At 33.0% G+C, this 22,913-nt stretch overlaps 2 protein-coding genes across 3 annotated transcripts in view; one reads left to right on the plus strand and one right to left on the minus strand.

The window, feature by feature from the left end:
• LOC110996711 (ubiquitin-like protein 3) overlaps window positions 1–3,472 on the minus strand; it is a 127,025-nt gene extending 123,553 nt beyond the window's left edge. Inside the window, exon 1 of the mRNA XM_045628487.1 lies at window positions 3,120–3,472. Coding sequence (XP_045484443.1) covers window positions 3,120–3,149 — 30 coding nt within the window. The 5' untranslated portion in view covers window positions 3,150–3,472. The remainder of the gene's footprint in view (window positions 1–3,119) is intronic.
• A 539-nt stretch (window positions 3,473–4,011) lies between these two features.
• LOC110996516 (cleavage and polyadenylation specificity factor subunit 6) lies at window positions 4,012–15,559 on the plus strand. 2 transcript variants are annotated; one of them, XM_022264238.2, is made up of 14 exons: window positions 4,012–4,154; window positions 4,268–4,471; window positions 8,128–8,343; window positions 8,689–8,803; window positions 8,926–9,167; window positions 9,312–9,437; window positions 9,838–9,931; window positions 10,077–10,190; window positions 10,610–10,698; window positions 10,843–11,106; window positions 11,409–11,614; window positions 12,740–12,787; window positions 13,546–13,644; window positions 14,283–15,559. In XM_022264238.2, the coding sequence occupies exons 1-14, from the start codon at window positions 4,089–4,091 to the stop codon at window positions 14,464–14,466; spliced, it is 2,067 nt and encodes a 688-aa protein (XP_022119930.1). In that variant the 5' UTR covers window positions 4,012–4,088; the 3' UTR covers window positions 14,467–15,559. The 2 variants fall into 2 exon arrangements, with proteins under 2 accessions (XP_022119930.1, XP_022119931.1); XM_022264239.2 differs by lacking the exon at window positions 12,740–12,787.
• The last annotated feature ends 7,354 nt before the right edge of the window (window positions 15,560–22,913 follow it).

Consider the following 22,913-nt stretch of genomic DNA (forward strand, 5'->3'; position numbering starts at 1 on the left):
TGTCTAATTTTCATACATCAAACTTTGTTTTAGTGCCTACGTCAGTAATAAAACCAGTTGTATAAAATACTGAATCCGACGCTGAATCTCTTTGTCCAACACAATCTCCATAGACGGAAAACGGATATTGAAATCAGAGCAAGGCCATTATCACGTTTTAAAGCTGTAAAGTGTTATAAATATTTGGAAAATCATATCAACTTGAACATTGGGACTGAAATGAACAGAAATCTGAACAGATATCTAAATGATCATTTCAGACAACTGATAAGCATTCAGTGCCCGACACGCGATTACCTTTGGATCTCTATGCAAGTGTAAAATGTAAATTACCTGCAAATCTCAATTAAAATAGAAATGCATATTGAAATAATTATTGACAAATTGTAAAAAGATGGAAAACATGTTTTGCTGTCACAAAGAGAATGTATTTCAGAATTGATACGGATCGTCGAGATAATATTTTTACTGTCTCCGCGTATTTCTTAATTCTCTTAAGACTTTTATTTTCTTGTTTTGTATTTAAATTTGCCTAATCTTTAAGATTTCAAAATACTTAAGTGAAATTAACGCTTTATTTTTCGCAATACCTATATAATTGCTTTAGGAGATTGTAATTTAATTTCACTTACGTAAAGACTTGAGACTCGCACCTCTCTACGGCAAGACTGTTTATTTTTTTATTCAATTCTCGTGAATTATCCTAAAACTGCCTTAGTATTTATTTGTACGTAATTTTATTTTTTAAGTAAGTTTTACTTACTAAAGTTTGTCAAATTCCATAAACGTTGAAAATTGACTTTTTTAACAGTGTGCTAAAGCTAACCACACGACCATGTATTTCTTCTATCCATAGACATATATTTTTTTTTAATATCACACAACTATTTTAAATTTACGTTCCGTTCTTATGATAGCAGGTTTTTAAACAAATATTTCGTATTCACTTATATTTGGTTTATACTAAACACGACTTCTGTACAAGTAATACCCACCTTTTCTAGTACAATATACTTAAATGCTATAATAACTTTCTAGTAAATATGCATAACTACTTAGTGTAAGACCTCCTTGACCCACAATATTATGTTATTAATTTTAATTACTTTAGCGAGAAAAACTAATAAACATGTTCTTACTGTGCGTTACTTAATTACTCAATTTGTTACTTCATCATATTTAAATTATGTAATTAAAGTACAAATAGTATACATATAAGCAATCTTTAAGTTAAAAGTCACATCCGGTAAGACCTGGACATTTTTTAAATCATTACATATCAAGAAAGATAAATTCATATACGACATCTGTCTATCTGTCAACCTTATTGTCTGGCTGACTGCGCTGAATTAAAAAAAAGTCCTAAACATATTTTTAATGCGCCAGAATTTCTGAATATTTTAAACAACACAAGAAATAATGAAACAAATATTAATTTAATTTTCATTTAAGTGAACCAAACAATAAATCATAGTAAATCAAAACAACGTTTATTATACTATCATTTATTTATTTTTACGTTTTATTTATTTATATATTACGAATTCAAAAATACCACATATTTACAAATAAGTAACTTCCTAAGTTTTTTATCTATAGCCAGTGGCATAGATAATCACTGATATTCAGAGTAAACTTTTAATTACTTTCGCCAGTTCCGACGCATTCTTAATCATCCGCTTCCTGAAGTAATTTGCACCCGCGGATTTCCTATGCGGGCATAATTCAAATTATAGCGGGCTATATTAGATCGAAAAAAAAATTAGATGGAATACATTTATAGAAAATAATTTATTTTTATTTATTCTGAGGAACACCTGAAGAAGATATATCTATGATTGAACACCTAATAACTTACAGTAAGTGGGTAAAAAGTGCAAATACATAAAAATTAAAAACTTAAATGAGATTCCAGTCAAAACAAATCAAGTAAGAATTAAAAATCATAGCTTAACCTTAATATGGTATTTTAGTCTCAGATAAAGCACTATTAATTCTTCGTTTTTATATAACATATATATATGTTATATATATACATCAGTAACTTTCAAGTGTAAATGGTCTCAAATACATTAACCTAATGTTAATGTATGTGATAAAACAAAGACAATGATAACAGACCTTTCTTTGTGAGTCATGTTTGAAGCAATAACTGTTTGAAGTTCCTGATTCTTATCAATGTAGGAAATGATTAAGATACTGGGGGTTCCTCAATTCAAAGAATTCTTTTGAGTAAAAAATCAATAATGATATTGTCTTATCAAACATAATCCAATATTCTTTCTATTGATGGCCTACCATTCAAATATTATTTTACTATAATCATGTATCTCTATATAATATATATATTAAAACCATTTTATCTAAACATGTGTATAATTTGTTACAAAAGTCAAAATCTCATGTTGGTTGAAAAAAATAGGTATATGTAATAAAAATTTACTAATATACATTTAGATTCACTATATGTATATTAGTAAATTTTTAATTGTCACAAATCTATATTGGAATTTCCAAAGATTATAGCTTAGCATGGGTTTAATAAGCACAGTACTCTCATGCCTCTGTTTGAGTCTCATTCTAGAAACAATACCTATGCCACATACTTGCCTATGATTTAAGAGATAAACATTTTTCTTTTTTCATAAAGCAAATGTTTTGAATAAGAAAATTAGTTTTACATCAATCTCAATGTAATTAATATACATCAGTCTGCATTAATATAAAGGTTGATCTAATAAGACTAGTACAACTCAAGACTGGGCTCTTAAGCTTAGGAAATCCTATAAATAAACAACCTATTAGCTGTTTAACATAAATTTATACATATTCATACATAACTAAGAAATAATATTAATAAAACTCGTTTTTTATATCGAAAATAATGCAAGTGTAGTGTTATGTCAATTGCAGTTTTCATATTTTTATTCGAATATAAATATATAACATTGAATAAATATAAAATTTAATTTGATATAAGTTATTACCTATAAGAAATTTATTTATACCTACTCACAGCATACACAACAAGATCTACTATCGACTATCTTCAGAGACAAGGGAAGTCATAAAAAAATAAACAAAGTGACCTCTCAAAAAAGCTTGCAAACAAAACATACCTTATCTCCTGGGATATTTTTTGACGACATGGTGTAACTCTTATAGTGATTTAATGATCCGATGTCGTCTGGACGATATATCCAGAGAAAGGAACTCAATGTTGCTGCGGCAGATCAGCATACAACACAAAACACTTCACTTTATCAATCACTCGGCCATCATCACTGATTGTAGGGTGCATTAGAGCCACATACACAATAAGCTAGCCATAATTTGGCTTCGAAATCAACACAATTGCCCATTGATATTCATCGGTACTGATAATTTTTCAACACACAACACAAACACAGCGAATGAAGCTGACTTGATTGAGCTTGACGGAAAATGGCGATTGGCGAGGGTTGAGTGTCCCCTCCTCCCCACTGACCGCCTCTGCGCGCATGCTTTATAATGTTTTTTATAATAGTTCCTGTAAACCATTATAGAGGGCAGTTTTGTAATTTTTAAGTGCAACTGCTGGATAACACGAACGCCCTTTTTATTTCAGTTTTATAAATTTTTAATAGATGGCGTAAAATGGATTGACATACGATGACACAGTTTTACCGAGATACGTTGTATCTTGTAATATTTTCAGCAATAGTAAATTGTAAAGTTACTTTGTAGTTCATTTATAGTTGTTACATATTCTATACATGGTTGCAATAGTAAAGACTTGTATGTATTGGTAAAAAGTAATTATGCAATAATGAAAAAATATTTTCAAATTTATCAACTAGATTTTTGAAATGCGATCGAACGATTTATTAACCCCTGACTGCATGATTTTTTGTTAATATAGTTATTTTTTTGTTAATAAGTATAGTTGGTAGATTAGAAAACAAAAACACTTCGACTCTATCCTATTATTTTGCAATCGCAACACAGTTCCTCTTAGCGATGCAACTTTTTAGTCTGTGCTGGGCGGGAGCGGGGAGCCGGTAGCCCGTAGCATAGTCTAACATTGACAAAATCAATCAATTCGCAAAATGGCGGATGGCGGCGTGGATATAGATTTATACGCTGATGATATTGAGTCTGATTTTAATAGACAGGTATGTTTTAACGTTTATTTTTACTTTAATTGTAACGAACTACAATAGATACATAAAAGTTCCATATTGCCTGTATTCATCAGTTTTCTAAATGTATGTGACGCCATTTCTAGGACGAGTTTGGAGGAGATAATGTAGATTTATACGACGATGTAATAGCTGCCCCGCCTACGAAACCAGAAGATGGAGATGGTCCACAAAACTCGGGGTCGCAACATCCTCCAGAGGAGACTAATGGAAATGCGCCGTATCACAACGCTCCAAGCCACGGGCATCATGGCCGCCGCTTTCAGCTTTACGTCGGCAACCTAACTTGGGTTCGTACTTGATTTTAACTCACTAGTTCTAATGTAAATATAGATTTTCACGTTGTGCTACCTATTTGATATTTGGGAGTGTCAATTCTTATGCATAGTAAAGAATTTGTTTCCTTTATTTCCCTGTCTAAAGCTAGAAAAGTTAATTGTTATCGTACCAAGTAAAGATGCAATTCACAATTCACGACTCTTTAATTATGTTCGGATATAATGTCAGGATAGCGCAGCCGGTATGCACACACAGCACAACATTTCATATTAATAGAAGTGGTGGTCCTCATTCAAACATATAAAAACTTCCTCCAGTAAGAAATTAAAGAATTTAAAATTAAGCTGTAATGTTGTGTTCGTGTGTGCTTGTTACATCATATTATTTTTGCGAAAAATTAATGTATATTTTACATATTATATGTAAGTAGCATGGCAATTTGGCAATCCCAAAATCAATGAACCAAATGAAAACTTGAAATGTCAAACAAAACATGTCTCTGAACTGGTAACAAACATTTGCATAATGTTAGCTTTAAGTCTACAAAAATGTAAAATTCTGTAATAATACTTTTATTAATTGTTAAAACCATAAATGTTTTGTTTTTCTGTACCAAATGATATAGCAAAGCCTAATGTCATTAAATTTCATTATGTATTTCTTATAGTATAATCCGCTTTTACATCATATAAATCTATTAAAATAACTCACTGTACTAGAAATATTTACAAATATATATATTGTTTGAGTTATAACTTGACGAATTTGTCTTAATTTTAATTTTTTAAACAAATTCTTAATACCTAAAAGCTTTGTATGACTCTAAATTTATGCTTCTGTGATAGCTGTATTTTACCATGTAATATTCACTCTCAATATATTAAGATTGGTATTTGTTATGTTACCAGTGTTAAGTTTTCATTTGGTTAGTTATGTGTGTGTTAAGTGTGAAACGCACACTTATGCACATTATTGTTTAGTATTTTAAATTATAAATTAAGTACATAAATTGATATAGCATTATATAATCTTAAGTACATAAAGTTAATTTTAGTTGGTGTGCCTATATTGTGTGTTAGAGTGATCTTGGTAAGTCAGTACATGTAGTCTTCTTTTCAGGGTACATTTGTAAAAAACTATTTAAAATAATATGATGACATTGCTTCTCAAATCAATAGATATTTAATTATATTTCACTCAATTTCACACATTTGTTTATGGTAACCAATGTCACACAACTGTGAAGCATATATTGAGGCATAGATTGTCAGTTTAATCTCAAAATTATTACGGATAAACAAAGCTTTTTGATATAGTGCTGTATCAATTACAAAATGAAGCAACCATGAAACAAATCCATACAGAAATTATGGTATACAAGGTTTGCAAGCCTAAGCTGTTGTTAGGCTTGTATGGAAATTTGTGGTACTTTGTATATATTGTAAAAAAAAAATGACTGACATGAATTTACAAAATGTTATGGCTTTGCTTCTTTTTAAATATTTGTTTTTATACATACATATATAACCTCGTTATATACTGTGATATGTTATGCTGAGATTATATCTCATAATATTTATTAATGGTTTTATATTATGTGATAAATCTGCAATACATTATACTATTTAATAATAGGGTGAGATTTTTCACAATGTGCTATTTTTACTCAAATGCTTTACATTCCACTCTTGATCAAATGTGACTAGAAACATTGTCAAGGGTGATCTGTCACACACATTTAATTTTTATTGCTACTTGTTAATGTGAATGTTTGATTTACGCCCATTATGCAATATTCTAAAGGGATATTTATGGATTTTACTCTACTAAGTGATTAGTGAATATTAGATTTAGAAAACATAGAATAGAATCTAGTAAAGCATATATCTTCTGACTGTAAGTATTATATTTCACATATAATTTAAAACTAAGATTCATATATCTTTAAAAAAATGAATTGTTAGGTTATTTAAATTCTCATATTTATTTTGCTTTATCGTAGTTATGTACTTTTGTGATAAATATCTCTTTGCCTTAAATTTGTGTAACTTAATATATTGGTATTATTTGCATGTATAGTCCAAAAATGGATTATTTTTGCACAATGGTCTATTGTTACTTGGTTTGTTTTTATGAGTTTTATGGCTATCTCCCTCTTTCAAAGGGTTGACTTTGTATGAGTGGTATGCCATGAAACATAAAAAGTATTTATGGGCCATAAGAAAACCTTTGTATTTCATGACCAACAAACAACTATTTTTAAATAACTAAGATGAATGTATGGACTATAATTATGGTTTGAATGAAGAGGTTTGTCAGAGAAGAATGAATAGTATATTTATTTTATGTAAAACATTTTCACATATATACTGTCTCGTACTGCAAATGGTTATATTTTGATTATTTTGGTCTGTAGACTGATGTTGATGATATTCAAAATCTTAATAGATTTTATAAAAATACTAAACATTTTAAGCTTGTCTTTGTTTAGTTGCCTTTCTTGTCAATCTTCTATGTTAACATTACTTATTTTTGTGTTAATTGAATGGCAACGTTTACAATACAACTTTAAAAAAAATTCTAAATAACAGGTGTGAGACTTTGTATGTACATTTGTACTATTAGGGGGAATACAGAATAATTTACGTTATCTGTTCTTATTTTCATACCAAATAAGTTTTCATTTGTCAAGAAGTGTAACTTTAATCGAACAATTTTGTATTTGAAAGTTATTTTACGTTTTTTATCGTCGTCGTTTCATGTTATAAATTTTTATATAAGTGGAAAAGAAACTTATACTACTATATACGTAAACTAACGATAATAATTTTTCATCGGGTCTTCAAGGTAAGATTTTGATTTTTTCTTGGACGTGGTGCTTTTTAAGTAAAGCTTACAAAACATGTTAATTAAACTTCGAGATAAATAAATTAATTCAATAGCGGTCAGAAGCACAGCATCTATATTAAATTAAAAAATTGTTGGTTTCATTATTGGCGAATATTTGTAATTCTTTAAATAATTAATAGATGTATTTATATATAGACGGGAGTTTTTATAGTTAAAAATCATTTTAATATTCTGATAAAAAGTTGTCCTAATATAATTACTTAGTTATTTATATATTTGTAATGTTTTATTTTTTCGAAAATTATAAATATTATCGGGCTAATTAATGTTAACGTAATATTCACACCATCCTTCAAAATGTCGTGAAGGATTTCGATGCTCTATTAGGACTTATAAATACTTTGTTATACCTCTCCTGAGAAGAATATACTGTGATAAAAGCAATAAATAATAACAGCAAATAAAACTGTTTCTTTTCTCCTGAAGCCTCCTAAAAAACCAAACCAATACATATTATAATTTGAGAGAATGAAAGAGTGAATGAATGATGACAGATATTATGTAGGGAGAACCAGTTAACAGATAATCAGCTTTCGAGACATGGTTAGGTTACCTACTACCTTTTCCAGAATCGGAAAGTCTCAAATGAGGTATGTTACAACCGCGCCTAATATAATGCGAGTTCTTGTATCCAATTTACGACTTTCATTACTTAAATAATAGTTCTGCGCTATTAGTAAGTTGGAAATGGGAACCAGCGAATTGTAACAATTTCAAACGCCTTGCATGACATGAGTTTTTGCTAAACATTTTCCAGTGGGCAACTGATCAAGATATAGCTAATGCCATCGCAGACGTTGGCGTAACAGATTTTCAAGACGTGAAATTCTTCGAGAACAGGGCCAATGGACAGTCGAAGGGTTTCTGCGTCATATCTTTGGGTTCTGACCAGTCCATCCGGATGGTCATGGACCGTTTGACCAAGAAGGAGATACACGGTCAACATCCCGTTGTAACGCTGCCAACGAAACAGGTACATGCGAGATTAAAAACATTAAAAAAATCGGAAAGCCTTTATGATTTTTGTAACTACTTCCTGGATTAGAGTAAAAAGTTTGATGGTGTTAAACATTACTGTGGTTCAGTGACAATCAATTATAATTATAATCAATAACACTACATATGATTCATTGACAATAGCTGGTTAAAATTAAAATAAAGGAGTGAATTTATATTTAGTAAAACATTTTTCAAAATAAAGGTAATCATGATATTACTTAAATATGTCCTGTTCTAACACGGCTATAAAATTGCCTATCGCCCAACACTGACATATTTCAAGAACTGGATGCATAAGGATATCAAATACACTTTTCAGGCACTTAATCAATTTGAGAGTCAATCCAAGACGAGGTCAACGCCGCCAGGTCCAAACCCTGGAATGAGAGGACCACCCGGACATCCTGGTGGTCCACCGGGACCTCACCCAGGAGGTAATTCTAAATAGATTTATTTCGATGCGTATTTTTACGTAAACGATTCTATTCAGTTCTATGCAAACTTTGTTTTTTATATAAAAAACAAATTTTATGAAAAAAATATGAATTATTCGCAGAGTTCTATGGTGGTGGACCCAACGGGCCGGGGCCGAATGGTCCCCGAATGATGATGCCAGGACCGGGAGGCCCTCATCACCAAATGCGTGGACCTCCACCCGGACCACACGGGCCTCATGGCGGCCCTCCACACCATATGCAACAACACCAGGGCCCTCCGCCTCATCATATGCCTCCGCACCAGGGACCCCCGCCACATCAAGGGCCCCCACAGCATCGGCCGCCCATGCCATATAACGATGTACGTATTGAATTTTTAATATTAGATACCGGTATCTATCTACTTAGTTCTCAAATCAGTAGCGTATAAATAATGGTGGGAACTGGAATCAAACTCTCCGCCACTCTGTTGTATTGTGTTGGTATAAGTTTAATTTAAAATTAGATGCAGCGTCAAGGCGGTCGCGGAGGTGAATGGGGTGCTCGAGGGCCCCACATGCAGCCTGCACCGGGACCTCAGTATGGCCCACCGCAGCACCAGATGCCACATCAGATGCCCCCACCCCATGCTGTAAGTTTATTTACACACAAGGCTCAATTCATGATTCTGAATTTCTAATGGCGATTGGTATAGACAAAAAGATCCCTAAGGGAGACATTAAGAGAAATACCACATATCAAAATTACCAAACTTAATTAAATATTTACCAAACGGGAGAAGTGACAGACTACTGGTACTGCTGCAAAGAGTGCGGTCATTTTTTAGTTGTTAAATAGAATCGCCTTAAATAAGTTTGTGTGTGGGTTTTAAGTAAGCGCTAAAGATTATTTGACTATATTAAAATCATGGTGCAAATATTTTAGGATTTGCACTATAATTTTAATATAATAAAGTTCCATTTCACTGACTGTTTTACTACAGATACATAGTTAACCCATACTTGATTCTAGCATTATTCTTGTTCTTGCAGCCCCCAGGTCAAGGCTTGCCGCCACCCCATCATCAGCTGCCTCCACACCAGCAAGGACCTCCAAGAGGTCCTGCCCCATTACCCCAGCATCCTGGTTAGTATTTTACATATGAAACAAATATCTTACCTTATGATAAAGAAATTAATTTTAAACATTTTTACATAAGTTACGTTGAAATTAAAGGTAAATATCGTTAAGATAGGTGTACAGTAATAACTTTTACTAACGTACTTTTCAGGTGTAGTGGGCGTAGGCGGTCCCGCCCCTCACGTGAATCCGGCATTCTTCAACCAGCAGCCGCCGGTGCAGACAGCACCGCCTGTTCAACCGGGACCCCAGCCTGGACCACCTGGTAAATTGACTAAATCTTAAAATATTTCTTAACTCATAATGTACATCCTTTTTCGTTTTGATAATGGGAGGCATTTGCTACAGACTACTGGCTTGTTTATCCCAATATCAATTCAAATATAACCTTTTCAAGGGATATGAACAGAACTTTAGCAGATTTTATTTCATTTGATCTATAACATGGTCAACTAGAGTCTAGATATAGTTGACACAATGTATTTTGAAATTATGTAATATTAACTCAATCTATTGTCTCTTGAGCTTTATTCCGATGGATTTTTACAAAAATATGATAGCCTCGTTGCGTTTTATGAGCGACAAACAAGTTTAATTTAATTATAAAAATATCTATTCTTAACCAGATTTAAAATGGGAGAATTTGTGTTTGGATTTCATAATAAAAAAATTTGCTTCGTTCAGCCCCTTACGGACACCCGGCACACGCTGCCCCTCCACCCACTCAGGGCCCACCGCCAGGGGCTAGAGCCCCCTATGGAAGACCACCTCAGGTAAAATCTATTTTGTAAAAACTGTCAGTTCTTTAAAAAACATATCAGTAATCTTCCTTTTAGATCTGATTTAGTAAATTTTTCTTAATTGTATATAAAATATAGCATTGTTTCATAGTATTAAGAAATTAATATTTTTTCCAGGTGTACCCCCCAGGTCCCGAGGCCCGACCAGGGCACCCCGCTACCTTGGGTCCCCACGCGCCCCATGCGGCCCCTCACCCCGCGCCTCACCCGCACCCTCCGCATCCCGTCATCAGCGAAGCCGAGTTCGAGGAGGTCATGAGCAGGAACCGAACGGTGTCGTCTAGTGCGATCGCGCGTGCAGTCAGTGATGCTGCCGCCGGAGAATACGCGTCCGCCATAGAGACGCTGGTTACTGCTATCTCGCTCATCAAGCAGAGTAAGGTAAGAGATGGGTATATAAGTGAAGGTTTTTATCGCTATCATGGATAATTAGCATTTTTTAAAAGAAAATAACATAAACTATTTTTTTTTTTTATGTTTGGAGTATGGATTTGTGTAATGCGTGCTAAAGCTAAAAGCTAGACGTTATTTGTGAACAATATTTAAAAAAAATATAGTTAAGACTTCAAAAACTAAAGCAGGCTAATTTCTTAATCAATTTAATTTAAATGGAACTTATCAATCGTTGCAAGGTAGAAATGGTTTAATTATCCATTAATTAAAATTGCTTAATTTAATTACAGGTAGCCCACGACGACCGCTGCAAGATCCTAATATCGTCTCTCCAAGATACCCTTCACGGCGTCGAAACAAAGTCCTACGGTGGGGAAAGACGTCGTTCGAGGTCTCGGGAACGAGATGCGAGGGCTCATCACCGCGCTCCTAGGAGACGGGAGAGGTCTGCCAGCAGATACCGGGACAGGTCCAGGGATAGAGAAGACAGAGATCGGTAAGTGATGTTTGGCACCAGGTTGTTGTTGTGCAGGTGTGTATTAAAAAAACTTATGATACAAAAAAATAACATTTAAAATTATAGCGATTAATAAAAATTATGAAAAGATACTATATTAAAAAGTACATGTATTAAATTATAATTATAAAAATATGTTTTGACGTTCATGAGCGTACTGGTTTACCTATATAAATAAGGATATGAGATTGAGTTTAATATGTAATAAAAAAATCTCAGACAAAAATATATTTTGTTTATAAAGTAGGTCAAAAAAGAATATAAGAGGGTATAGGGAATATAAATATAGGTATTGACGTTTTTTATATAAATTACGTTTTAGCAAAAGAAATAAAAATGTGTGCAAAATCTTATTAGAATCAGCCCTTGAAGTCATGTAAATGAAGTTGTCGGTTGCTAACAATTTGTTCCAAAATCGGCACGAGGCGTCGCTAAATCTTTCAATACAAAAGTACACTTACAGCGTCTTCTAGTTTTAAATGGCTTTTGAAAGTTTTTTTTCCATTTCTTGGCCTGCACGGTTTTAGAGTCAGCCATGCCAAAAAGTTAGGAAGTGCATTATTAGATTTATTTAATTGTATTATAAATTGGAGCGGAATTTGGAAAAGAATCAGATAAATTGAGTCAGTACATAAATTATTGTAACTTTGGTTGGTTATAATTTTATATTGTTATGAAAACTCTTCAAAGTTACCAACACTAATAAGTATCCGTCAAATTGTTTATAAACTCAGTTAGACGAAATACTAAGGATAACAGAGTTAAGTCCGCTATGTATATAGTCATACTTAGCCCTAAATTCCTACAGTTATGTTCATGTTTAGTAACTTGTTGAATCAATGGTAAGGAATTATATAAATTGCGAATTCAGAAAAACCTTTGAAAAAAGCAAATTTTCAATTTCTCTATAATGAGCCTTCTTTTTATGATTTTTGAATACATGCGAATTCAAAATTACAGTAAAAACGGTAGTCTTAGTCAATTATTACTAAATTTGACAGTAAAATTGTAGTTATTCGAGGGCCTAGATTTTTATCGGTAAGAGTAAATGGTTGTTAAAAACGAAGTTACAAAGGATTGTTCTCAAAGCAATGCTTGTTTCAGGTATAGGGAAAGGTCGAGGGACCGCGACCGAGAACGCGATCGTGACGCGTAAGTGTCTACTTTCGATCATCATACAACTTGCAAAGATTCATTATCGTTATTTGATTTTATTTAATTATTGGACCAACAATAGCAATTGTCGTAATGACACTTAAAAATAGTTTTTTTTTGTAAAGTGACTAATTTTTTTTATTGTTATGTCTTAATGATACATCAATAATTGTTGGTTGCATTGATTTACATATTTTCTATTCATTTTAGTTGCAATACATATTATTTTGAAGGTTTACATTATAATGAAACTTCCTATAATTATGTATTGTCTATATTTTGTTTGTAAATTTTCTTGCCTTAACTATAAATTAAGAGTTGTATTGTTGATTGAAAGTACATACCTGAAATATTTGTCTGTAGTATTTTACTTTGCACGCAGCAAAGTCGGATTTGCGAATGCTATATTAGTCTTAAAGTCGGACACTTAATAAACGAAATATTTGATTTGAGTTCAATCCTATATCTGTGTTTCATATTAACTTAGCTCGTCAATATATTTTGTGTACCTTGTGTGACCTTTTTGTCCCAAATTTTATTTTAATTCTATGAACATCACTTCTTTCCTCAGACATTATTATCTTTCATGTATTTCAACTGCCATAAAAAGTTAATGATAATATTTAAAAGACAGAATAATTTTATAAAGTCTTACTCTACTTTGTGGTATACATTATCATATATGGTAATTATCTAGCACAAAAGTCTAACAATTCTAATTGTGTTTTTATTTCAAGAATATATTTTAATTGCAGGTATTACCGCGATTACCGTGAACGTGAGCGGGACAGGTCCAGGTCGAGGGAAAGAGAACGTGCTGACCATTACAATAGAGGCCACAGTCGAGAAGAAAGGTTCATACATATTTTTTGTCCTTTTTCCTTCTTGAAGTTGTCGAATTCATAGCATACATAAGCATGAGGAATAATGTTCAGATAAATGAAACAACTTTGTTGGAAGCGTCAACTGCATTGACTAACAAACACTGCTGTGTTGCAACACTGAACCAACCAAAAAAGCAATTTTTATTATAAAAAGATATTTGTTGGTTGGTTTAAGTACTCTTCATAAATGACTTTTTAATAAGGCTAATAAACATACTATTAAATCAAATTTAGGATCTCTACTGTATATTGTAGTAAACCTAGGAGCAATATTGTACATTTTAAATAATTTTATTGTTGCTGTGTGTATATGATACATAAAATCACTCCCCTACATCGTCATTGATAGATATGATGATTTAATGTGAGACTTTCTCAGTATGGACTATCTTTCACAACGAAATATTTTTTCGTATTACATCACTCTATCATAATACATAAGGAGTGGTACTGATGTTATATTGGTCAAATAATTTTATACCTACGTTTATGCAGCAGACAATTTTAAATAATTTGTTTTCAATTGCGTTTAATAAGTTTCGCCTAAAGTAATATTTCGGAAATATAATTTTATTCCATATTTTTTAAATGTATTCTTTTTATTGCAGGCCACGTAAATCCCCAGTGGAAGCGGTAGCGGAACCGGGAGCGGGCGATGCTAGCGGAAAGAGCCGTTCAGCTGCCGCGCCTTACTATGACGAGAGGTACCGAGAGAGGCGTGACCGTGACCCCCCGCCGGCTGACCGTGATCGTGACCGCGACCGTGAACACAGGCGGGATGCCAGGCATTAGGGCTCCGATGCTAAGGCACAAGAGCCTTGCACTATACGTATTGTACCGTATATGTACGTAAACTTAGCGTATACGTTGCGTATACGTGAATTTGCGTAGGTACAGTAATTTAAAAAATATTTTTTCAGAAAGCATTACTTGTTTGTTAAGTATATAAACATGTATTTCATTTGTGAATTTAAGTAATATTGTAGTCTGAATTACAAATCGATTATTTAGAACTTAACTCTCTTATTCATTGAAAAAATCTGTCTAATTTAACCTAAACTTCTCGGTCTCTTCTCATCACAGCATTAATTGAGATTGAGAGAATTGCATTTTTTAAATTTATCGGACCCTTACAGGCACGCGATCAGGGATTGCTTAAAGGTGTCTTCCACCGGCCCGATGTCCTCATGATATATATGGGCAAGTGTTAGACCTATAGTGAGAGTGTACCTCTAGTGCTGTTTATCGTTTTGACATATTTGTCAATTTCATGGCAGAATTACAGCTGCGATGCGAACGGTAGCCCATCCCGGGATACCGCCATGCCAGTCTCGTGCATATCGCACCTGGGTTTGAAAGTCGGACAGTCTACAGAATAATGGTACTGGTAAATTAAGTACCAGTTGGTCGGTACTTGTCTTAAGTTTGAATCTGTAAATAGTGTCGAAGAGCACGTGGCCAGTCAGGATTTGCGCCATGTGAGCTGCGAGGCGCCTTGGCCTGACTTGTATTCCACTAACATTTTTGTGACAGGTTGTTTCGCCCCCGCATAGCGTTACTTCATCTAGGCTTTAGGTTTGTGAATAAGGGAAATAGGTTAAATTATTGGTTATTTTTTATTTAAATACAGTTCGAATTATTTATAATACCAAATATGAACAAATTGACACTAAAAGAGATTCTATCTCTTATTTTTTATCTGTATCAACATTCCATTACTTCTGTTGGTACTATTCAATGATTTCTATGACTATAAACATAGTGTATGATTTTCTGTTATAGATTACATCCTGTTTAGACACATTAAGTACTAATTAAGATAGTTAAGGTTTAGTATAGATATTGTTCTGTACCAATAATTTACTGATTAAATTGATATAATTTATGTGTTTTTATTTACTTAATATGGCCAGTCTGCGTTTAGACTGGTCGAGGATTCACATTTGGTTGGAAGAAATAGTTCAATATCCTCTACAACCTGAAAAGGGATCCTGGCCTTATGTTGCATTTTTCAAGAATTGTCTTTTGGACCAGATGTGACCGAGCAATAAATATTATATTATATCTTAATATAATCTTGTAACCAATATTAAATTGGCACACAGTGAGCAGTCTGATCCAACTTAAGGGATAGGATAGCTTAGATCTTTAATTATAGTCGCAATTTTATTTTAATGAAAATTATTTTTCTATAATTAATTGACAGCCACAATAATTATCTGTTAATTCCAAAACAGAGTTAGAAACAGAAGTCGATACTTTTCGACTGGATTTAGTTAGTAATCAATAGATGGCACTGGTATGGTAAACCGACAAACGTGTCATATAAGCTTCAATTCAATATCATGATTTCCAGTGTTATTGAGGCTAAACTATAAATTAAATTTATTTTGTGAAACGAAGTTCGCGGGGGCAGCTAGTATTAGATATAGATTTGAAAGTAGGGCCTCTCGAGTCGAGTCGCACGTTAAAAAGACTAGACAAACATTGTGTTTGGCTGATATTTTTTTTTTATTCTAACCGTAAATTAATTTCATAACCATGGATACAGAGTCCTTCAGTCGGAATCATAGAGATTACATAAAGTTCTAAAAAGTATGAAATGGACAGTCATAACATTTTTAATAAATGTTATTTTAATGAGTGTTGCCAGTTATATAATATAATGTAAATATGTAATTAATAATTTATAATCTCAATTAAGAAAAATATTAAACTGGTTCAGATGGCATCACTAAGTTACTAATCTACACAAGTTCTATTTTAGAGGACTTGCAATTATTGTACTTTATCAACCGGACAAGGATTACCTTGTTATAATTATGTTCTAATTATAACGTGTTTTTTAACTGATAAATTTGTTTAAAATTTTATTTCACTTACAAATATAAAAAAATGTAACGATCGACATTTGACAGAGTAACTAGAAACTCGATAAATATTTTTCTTCTTCATCTTAATTAAACATTTTGGGATCTTGAAAAAATATCGTGTTTACAAAGTTTGGTTTCTTGCAAATTGTCGACCCTTCACCTTCGCTCAAAGGGATCGGATTAAAAAAGTAAATTGCGTAGTATTTGCAATTCTTAACTGAGTTTTGGAAAGAATGTTTCTTCCCACGGTCTTATAAATTCCTAAAATCTTGCAAAAGTTTTACATAATCCGATTTCGGTACCGATAAAACAGTAGGTACCCCTGGTAATTACGGAAATTAGACATCTTATTTTAATCTGGCACTAAAATTGCCTGAATGATCATTAGACGACTAGGCGCGCCTCATAGTAGCATGATGTTACGAAATAGCTTTTGTTTCATATTATTATGAAGTGATACGGGTGACTTAATGCAAAACATGTATTAAATTATAAACATTAAATTTGCTTTAATTTGGTCTGTACATGATAATATATGTATATTTTTGATTTCATTGTGTTACAGTTATGTTACAATCATATAGATTATACCAGTTTAAGTTTAATTCAATCAAAGGGTTGTGCAACGTTTTCTATTCATTGCAATAAAGACTAGTGACATTTTTAATTTCCTGTCTGTCCAGTGTAAACGTGAGAAGCGACGTTTGCTCGTGTTTCCGTCTCATGTCAATTAGCAGAAGCTATTTCCATAAATTTCTGTTGTATTACCTACTGGGTTTTGTAATTAGATACGAGCTCTGTGCACTAAACTACTACTCAGTAGGTACTCTATCTACGCCAAAGTATTGATTTTATTAATTAAATATTACGCAGTCCATATTATCTAATATAGCCGCGGGATCTTATAATAGGTACATTCGAATATGTCTTACAGTCAAAATCTGTTATAACAACATCGAAGGGATTACTCTATAATATATACATATATATTTTTTGTAGTAAAAATGCATACTCGATGAGGTTTGTTTCCTGGTGATTTAAACTAACATTTTTTTTATCTACTCAGATGGTAAAACCTACTTATAAAACACAATTAATAAAACAGATGAGAATTGAAGTTAATAAATCCACGCTATCTATTGTACAGCTTTATACCACTGTCGGCACGTGTGACTAGAAACGTGATCACGCCACGTTGCATCTCCACGTGACTCTCTTCCTCAAAATAAGCATAGAATATATTTATTAAATGATCTATCAATTTTTTGGAATAGTTCCTTATAAAATATGACGAGTGGAAATCGAGTAACGTGAGAAGTGTTCGCGCTTAATTGATGTTAGTCAAAGAACGATGACAATTGTCGGTTTTGACTTTGACACATGAACCGGAAATGGTTGGTACAATGAATTGGGCTTTGAATGTTTTCCTACTCAGTACATGTGTTTGGCAGGGTCCTTAAAACGAATTAGGGTCAAGATGTTTATTATTTTGTTCTTTTTGGATTAGCTGTCATAAAATGTCATACAATTCTGTCAAATTAAATTACCAATTCCTGCTCCAATGAAACCACTACAAAATATACGTAACTGTAAAAATTATGTAACATAAATAAATAAAATGGCTAGCTATTTATTGTAAGAATTAATTATACTTGACATCGAAAACGGTGCTTCATTAAGCTAAGCTCTCGGCTTTATCCACTCCTCTTTAGACCCGCGCTTCCGGCGCCACGGGTTTCGTGCTGTTTACCTTGTAAACCATATTGTGTACCATATTATGATTTGGCGCTCTCTTTTTGTGTATGTGTCGTATATACATAATGTTTTCCTCCACTTATCTATTCTCCATGTCCACTTGAATTTTTTAAGATATGTACTTTGATTTTGGTACGTCTTCGCAGTTTTGTTTCCATTTCAAACATTTATTTTCCCGTAGCATGTTTAGCGTGCTTCTCACCATAGCCCTTTGGCAGATTAAGGCGGTATAACATAACACGTAAACAACATTAAGTATGAACATTAAAAGCTATTAACGACACAATACTAAAGTATTGGGTGCCTTTGTAATAAATTGCCTATCGCGAAACTTTCCATTCGAATTCAGTCATGAACCTCACAGCTCAATAGAACTAACTTTTACTGTTATTGAAGCCCTTATCAGACCACAGTGTTATAAAATGCGCAATAAATATCACAAAATAAGTCATCTTTATGAAACAAATAAATATTTTTAAATAGTTGCAATATATTTTGTTTAGAGTTCAATTGATTTATATGACTAGAGTCGAAAATCAAAACCAAACAAATTAAATTATGCTTAAACTCAGTAAATTTAAACAAGAGTTTTCTTTTTGGCATAGAGAAGTTAAGTGTGTTTCGGAACCGCTGATTGATTCTTCTCTTATCGGAGGTTCCGTCAGAGAATCTAGCGTTCTCGTCAAGGGGAGGACCTGAACAAGAAGGAGGACTGGAGCTCTTCGAGTCACACTGTCAAAGTAGCTAGTAGAACTGAATATATATCTTTTTACGATTCATTTCTTTCAGTCCAGGCTCATGACCTACTTGAATACGTCATTGACGGTAGCGAGTGTTTCTGGAGGAAAAAAAGATGTTCACAAGATTCTTACAAAAAACAAAACTGCTATGGTTACATTAATACAAACTACAGCGGTTTTATAATGTAACATATTGTAATGTACTATATTATTTTGTAAAATAAAGAGAAAAAAATCTGTACACTTTTGTTGTTGATACACAAGGATATAAAATGATTATTGTGTGATAAAATTAACCTAACTGTTTTGCTTGTTCTGTGGCCTGTTAGAACAATAAAGGTTTGTCAGTGAAACGTTCCAAATAAAATACTTTAACAAAGGTCACCAAGCCGTGAACAGGGTGTCCATAAAATACGATAGTTAAAACGCCACTACGAACATTCGTTACTTGATAATTTGGCCAATTTGTTTAGTTAAATATTTTTTTAGTTATTTTTTGAACATTATTTAATATTCACAATTTAGGTTGAGTGGACATTTTTAGAGATTGTAAGTTATTAAAAATGGACCGAAAACCTATTTGAGGCGTTCTTTGTCACAATAATCAACAACGTAACTGATAAACAAAAATGAATTTATAAAATGCAAGTGTGCAACAGTTATCAAACTTAATGTTCAATTAAAAAAAAACAACTTTTTTAGGTGTTGGTCACTGATTTCTGTATCTCTTCATGATCATCATTTGTCAATCTGTTCTTGACACACGCCGTGGACTTTTTAGGTCTAAGTCAAGCCGGTTTTTTTACGATGTTTTCCTCTACCGTTAGAACTATGTAATGTTAAATGAGAGCGCCTAAACAGAAAGCCGGGAACCGAAAACCTACGACCTCCGGGATGAGAGTTGCTAAAACCACTAGACGGTCAACACTGTTCCTAAAACACACTGTTCAATTAAACAATCATACTTCATAGATTTTGATAGCCTGAAGAATATATGATTATAGTCAGCGGAAAAAAATATTCTTTATTCAACTTTATCTTTTCTGTGCATACAAAAGACACACACTTCAGTATACTAAAATGGCTGTCGCATAATCGTTGCGTGATCATAAAACAAAAGACTGTGTAAATGGTATCCTATGTGTAAATAGCCAAGTTCCGTGATTTATGTAATACAAATAGCTTTTATTAACTCTTTTTAGGTTTATTTGTCAGACAAATAAGTTAATGCGTACATATCTTTTTTAATATATTGATTGATCTTGTGTTGGCATGGTATATGGTATTTGACGATGTATCTATCTGGGAAATGGGTATGGCATAGCCTGAACGTTTTCTTGTTCATTGTGTAATATCTGTCCTTATGAATGTAAATGTCTGTATCTCTTGGAATGTGCTGACTTGCTTACGATGTTTTTCTTCTCCATTCGAATGTCCGATCTCTATTAACATCGATAAGTTCTATCAGTAATGCACCAAACGGGCTGGTATAATTATATTATCTGTGGTTATAGATCAGTAAAATATTAGTTAATTTTTGCTCAGTATTAAGTGGTTTCAGATTTTAATAGTACCTTCAAGATTTCTTAATGAAATTACATTTATCATATTTTGACGTATGGCCACAGATAAATATATATATATATATATATATATTTTAATAACTGATATTTATATGTTATATATTAAATACTTCTTATGTTATATATTTCGAGATTTTCCTAAGTCATCGTATGTAATATGTAAAGTCTTAGGAACATTTTCGTTACATTTTAACGTTAAAAACTGTTTTATGATTGTCCCGCAGAGAACTCTTACAGTAATGGTACAGTTTAACGTACAAGGTAATCAAACAAGTAGGCTTCGGAACGGTCGATGACCTTTAGTGGAAAAACATGTTAATAAGCACTCGGCGTTCAGCTTTAAGTAGGCTTTTACGGTTTTACTCTAACCACAATAGGAGAATGTTTTCGTAAATCTTACATATATTTTGGGATTTACTTTTTTCCTTGGAAAAGTTTGCAGGAAGTATTATTGGAGATTCATGACGACTGAAATTTTTCACTCCTTGCTCAGCTGTCACTGAGCGCCATCACCAGAGGGAAAAGTTATCACTGATTGCGACTTCAGGTTTGATTCCCACCGAACCTGGGACTATCAGAGGTAGCCTGCTTGCCGAATCGGAAATTATAATATTTATTACGGATATAAATGCATACTTATTATTTAAGAGAGTCGGATTTCCACAGTTTCAATGATATGGTAGGTAGGTACAATGTAAATTTTGCCGCCTTGGCCGCTACAATTGTCATGTCCTATATTTTTTTACAATCCATATTAATATTGGGTGTGATTTATGAGCACAAAATTAGACAATCTATCCAATTCACAGTCTCCAACCAGTTGTAGGAATGATGTGAACTAAATCTGAGGGCACAGAGGTCGATTACTGGTAATAATATTACTACACCTAATGTACAATGACATGCATTACAGGGAAAAATCATCGGCAAAATATATATCTGTAAAACAATAGAAAATGGTTATGGAGAAATCTTTTTGATTTCTATGAGGTAGCAAAAACAATTCAGATCTCAAATTAGCATCCCTACGCACCAGCTTACTCATCCTGCTCGTATATCCGCTGATAAAACGACGTTTTGAGTACTTACCGCGGAAAGATAGTCTTATAATAAATAAAAAAAACATAAACCTAATTGATTTGGGTTTATTAGTGAATGTGTGAAGTGAATTGATAATAGTTGTGAGCAGTGTTGGCCTAGTGGCTCCAGCGTGCGACTCTCATACCTGAGGTCCTAGTTTCGATCAGCTATGCACCAATGGAGTTGCGCATTTAACATTTTCTCGAACGGTGAAGGGAAACATCGTGAGACCGACATATCTTAGACTCAAAAAAAAAGTCATCATCGTGTGTCAGGCACTGGAGGCTGATCACCTACTTGCCTATTAGATTTAAAAATGATCATGAAACAGATTCAGAATCTGAGGCCAAGACCTAAAGATGTTGTAGTGCCACTGATTTATTTTTATAATAGTTTATTGAAATTCAAGTTTATTTCACAATGAAACTCTTGTATAAAAACTAAATTGATTACCGCGAGGCATTTTCCAAGGGCAAAACAACCCGTCAAATACGTTTGATGTCAAGTTGAAGCACAATAGATTCAAGACTTCTCTGCCATTGAAAAGCTAATCAATGATAATACATTTAAATGAATGAAAATGAAATTTAAATGGACTGACTGTCTGATGTTGAAACTTGATAGTAAATAATGATAGTGTAAGATGTAATGATAATGTAAGATGTCTTTTTTAAAAAACGAGGCAAACGGCTAACCTGATTTTGATTAACATTAATAATTAATAACTCTACTTTTCAAGTGTGTGTTAAGAAATTGTCGACAGTAAAAGTATATTTGAAAAACAAGGGGAAGAAATAGTATAATAATAGATATACTTGTACCAAAGCGACCCCCGCGACGGCCCAAGCCGAGGTTCGAGTCTCACAGGAGACGCGCGAGTCGCGGGAAACCCCCCCTTTCCGGCTGAGCTAAGCTCGCCAAACAGCCCGTGCTGAGCTGTAAAGGCCCTTAAGGCCAACAGCGAGATTCCATTCAAAAAAAAGTACCAAAGCGGCTCGAATTCCTAAAAATTTTGTTACGAAAATTATGTACACGGACCAGCCATATTGAAGCTAGATTAAAAAAAGCCATTATAATATTATTCGCATCAAATAATTTCACATAATAGAAGTAGAGAATCAAATGGGAAAAGCAATCACAAAAGTCAATATTTAGCTGGTTTAGGTCTATTAACTTTGAATTCATACAATATTGAAATGTTTGAATCA

Source organism: Pieris rapae, chromosome 6 (assembly GCF_905147795.1).
Source record: "Pieris rapae chromosome 6, ilPieRapa1.1, whole genome shotgun sequence".
Lineage (NCBI taxonomy): Eukaryota > Metazoa > Arthropoda > Insecta > Lepidoptera > Pieridae > Pieris > Pieris rapae.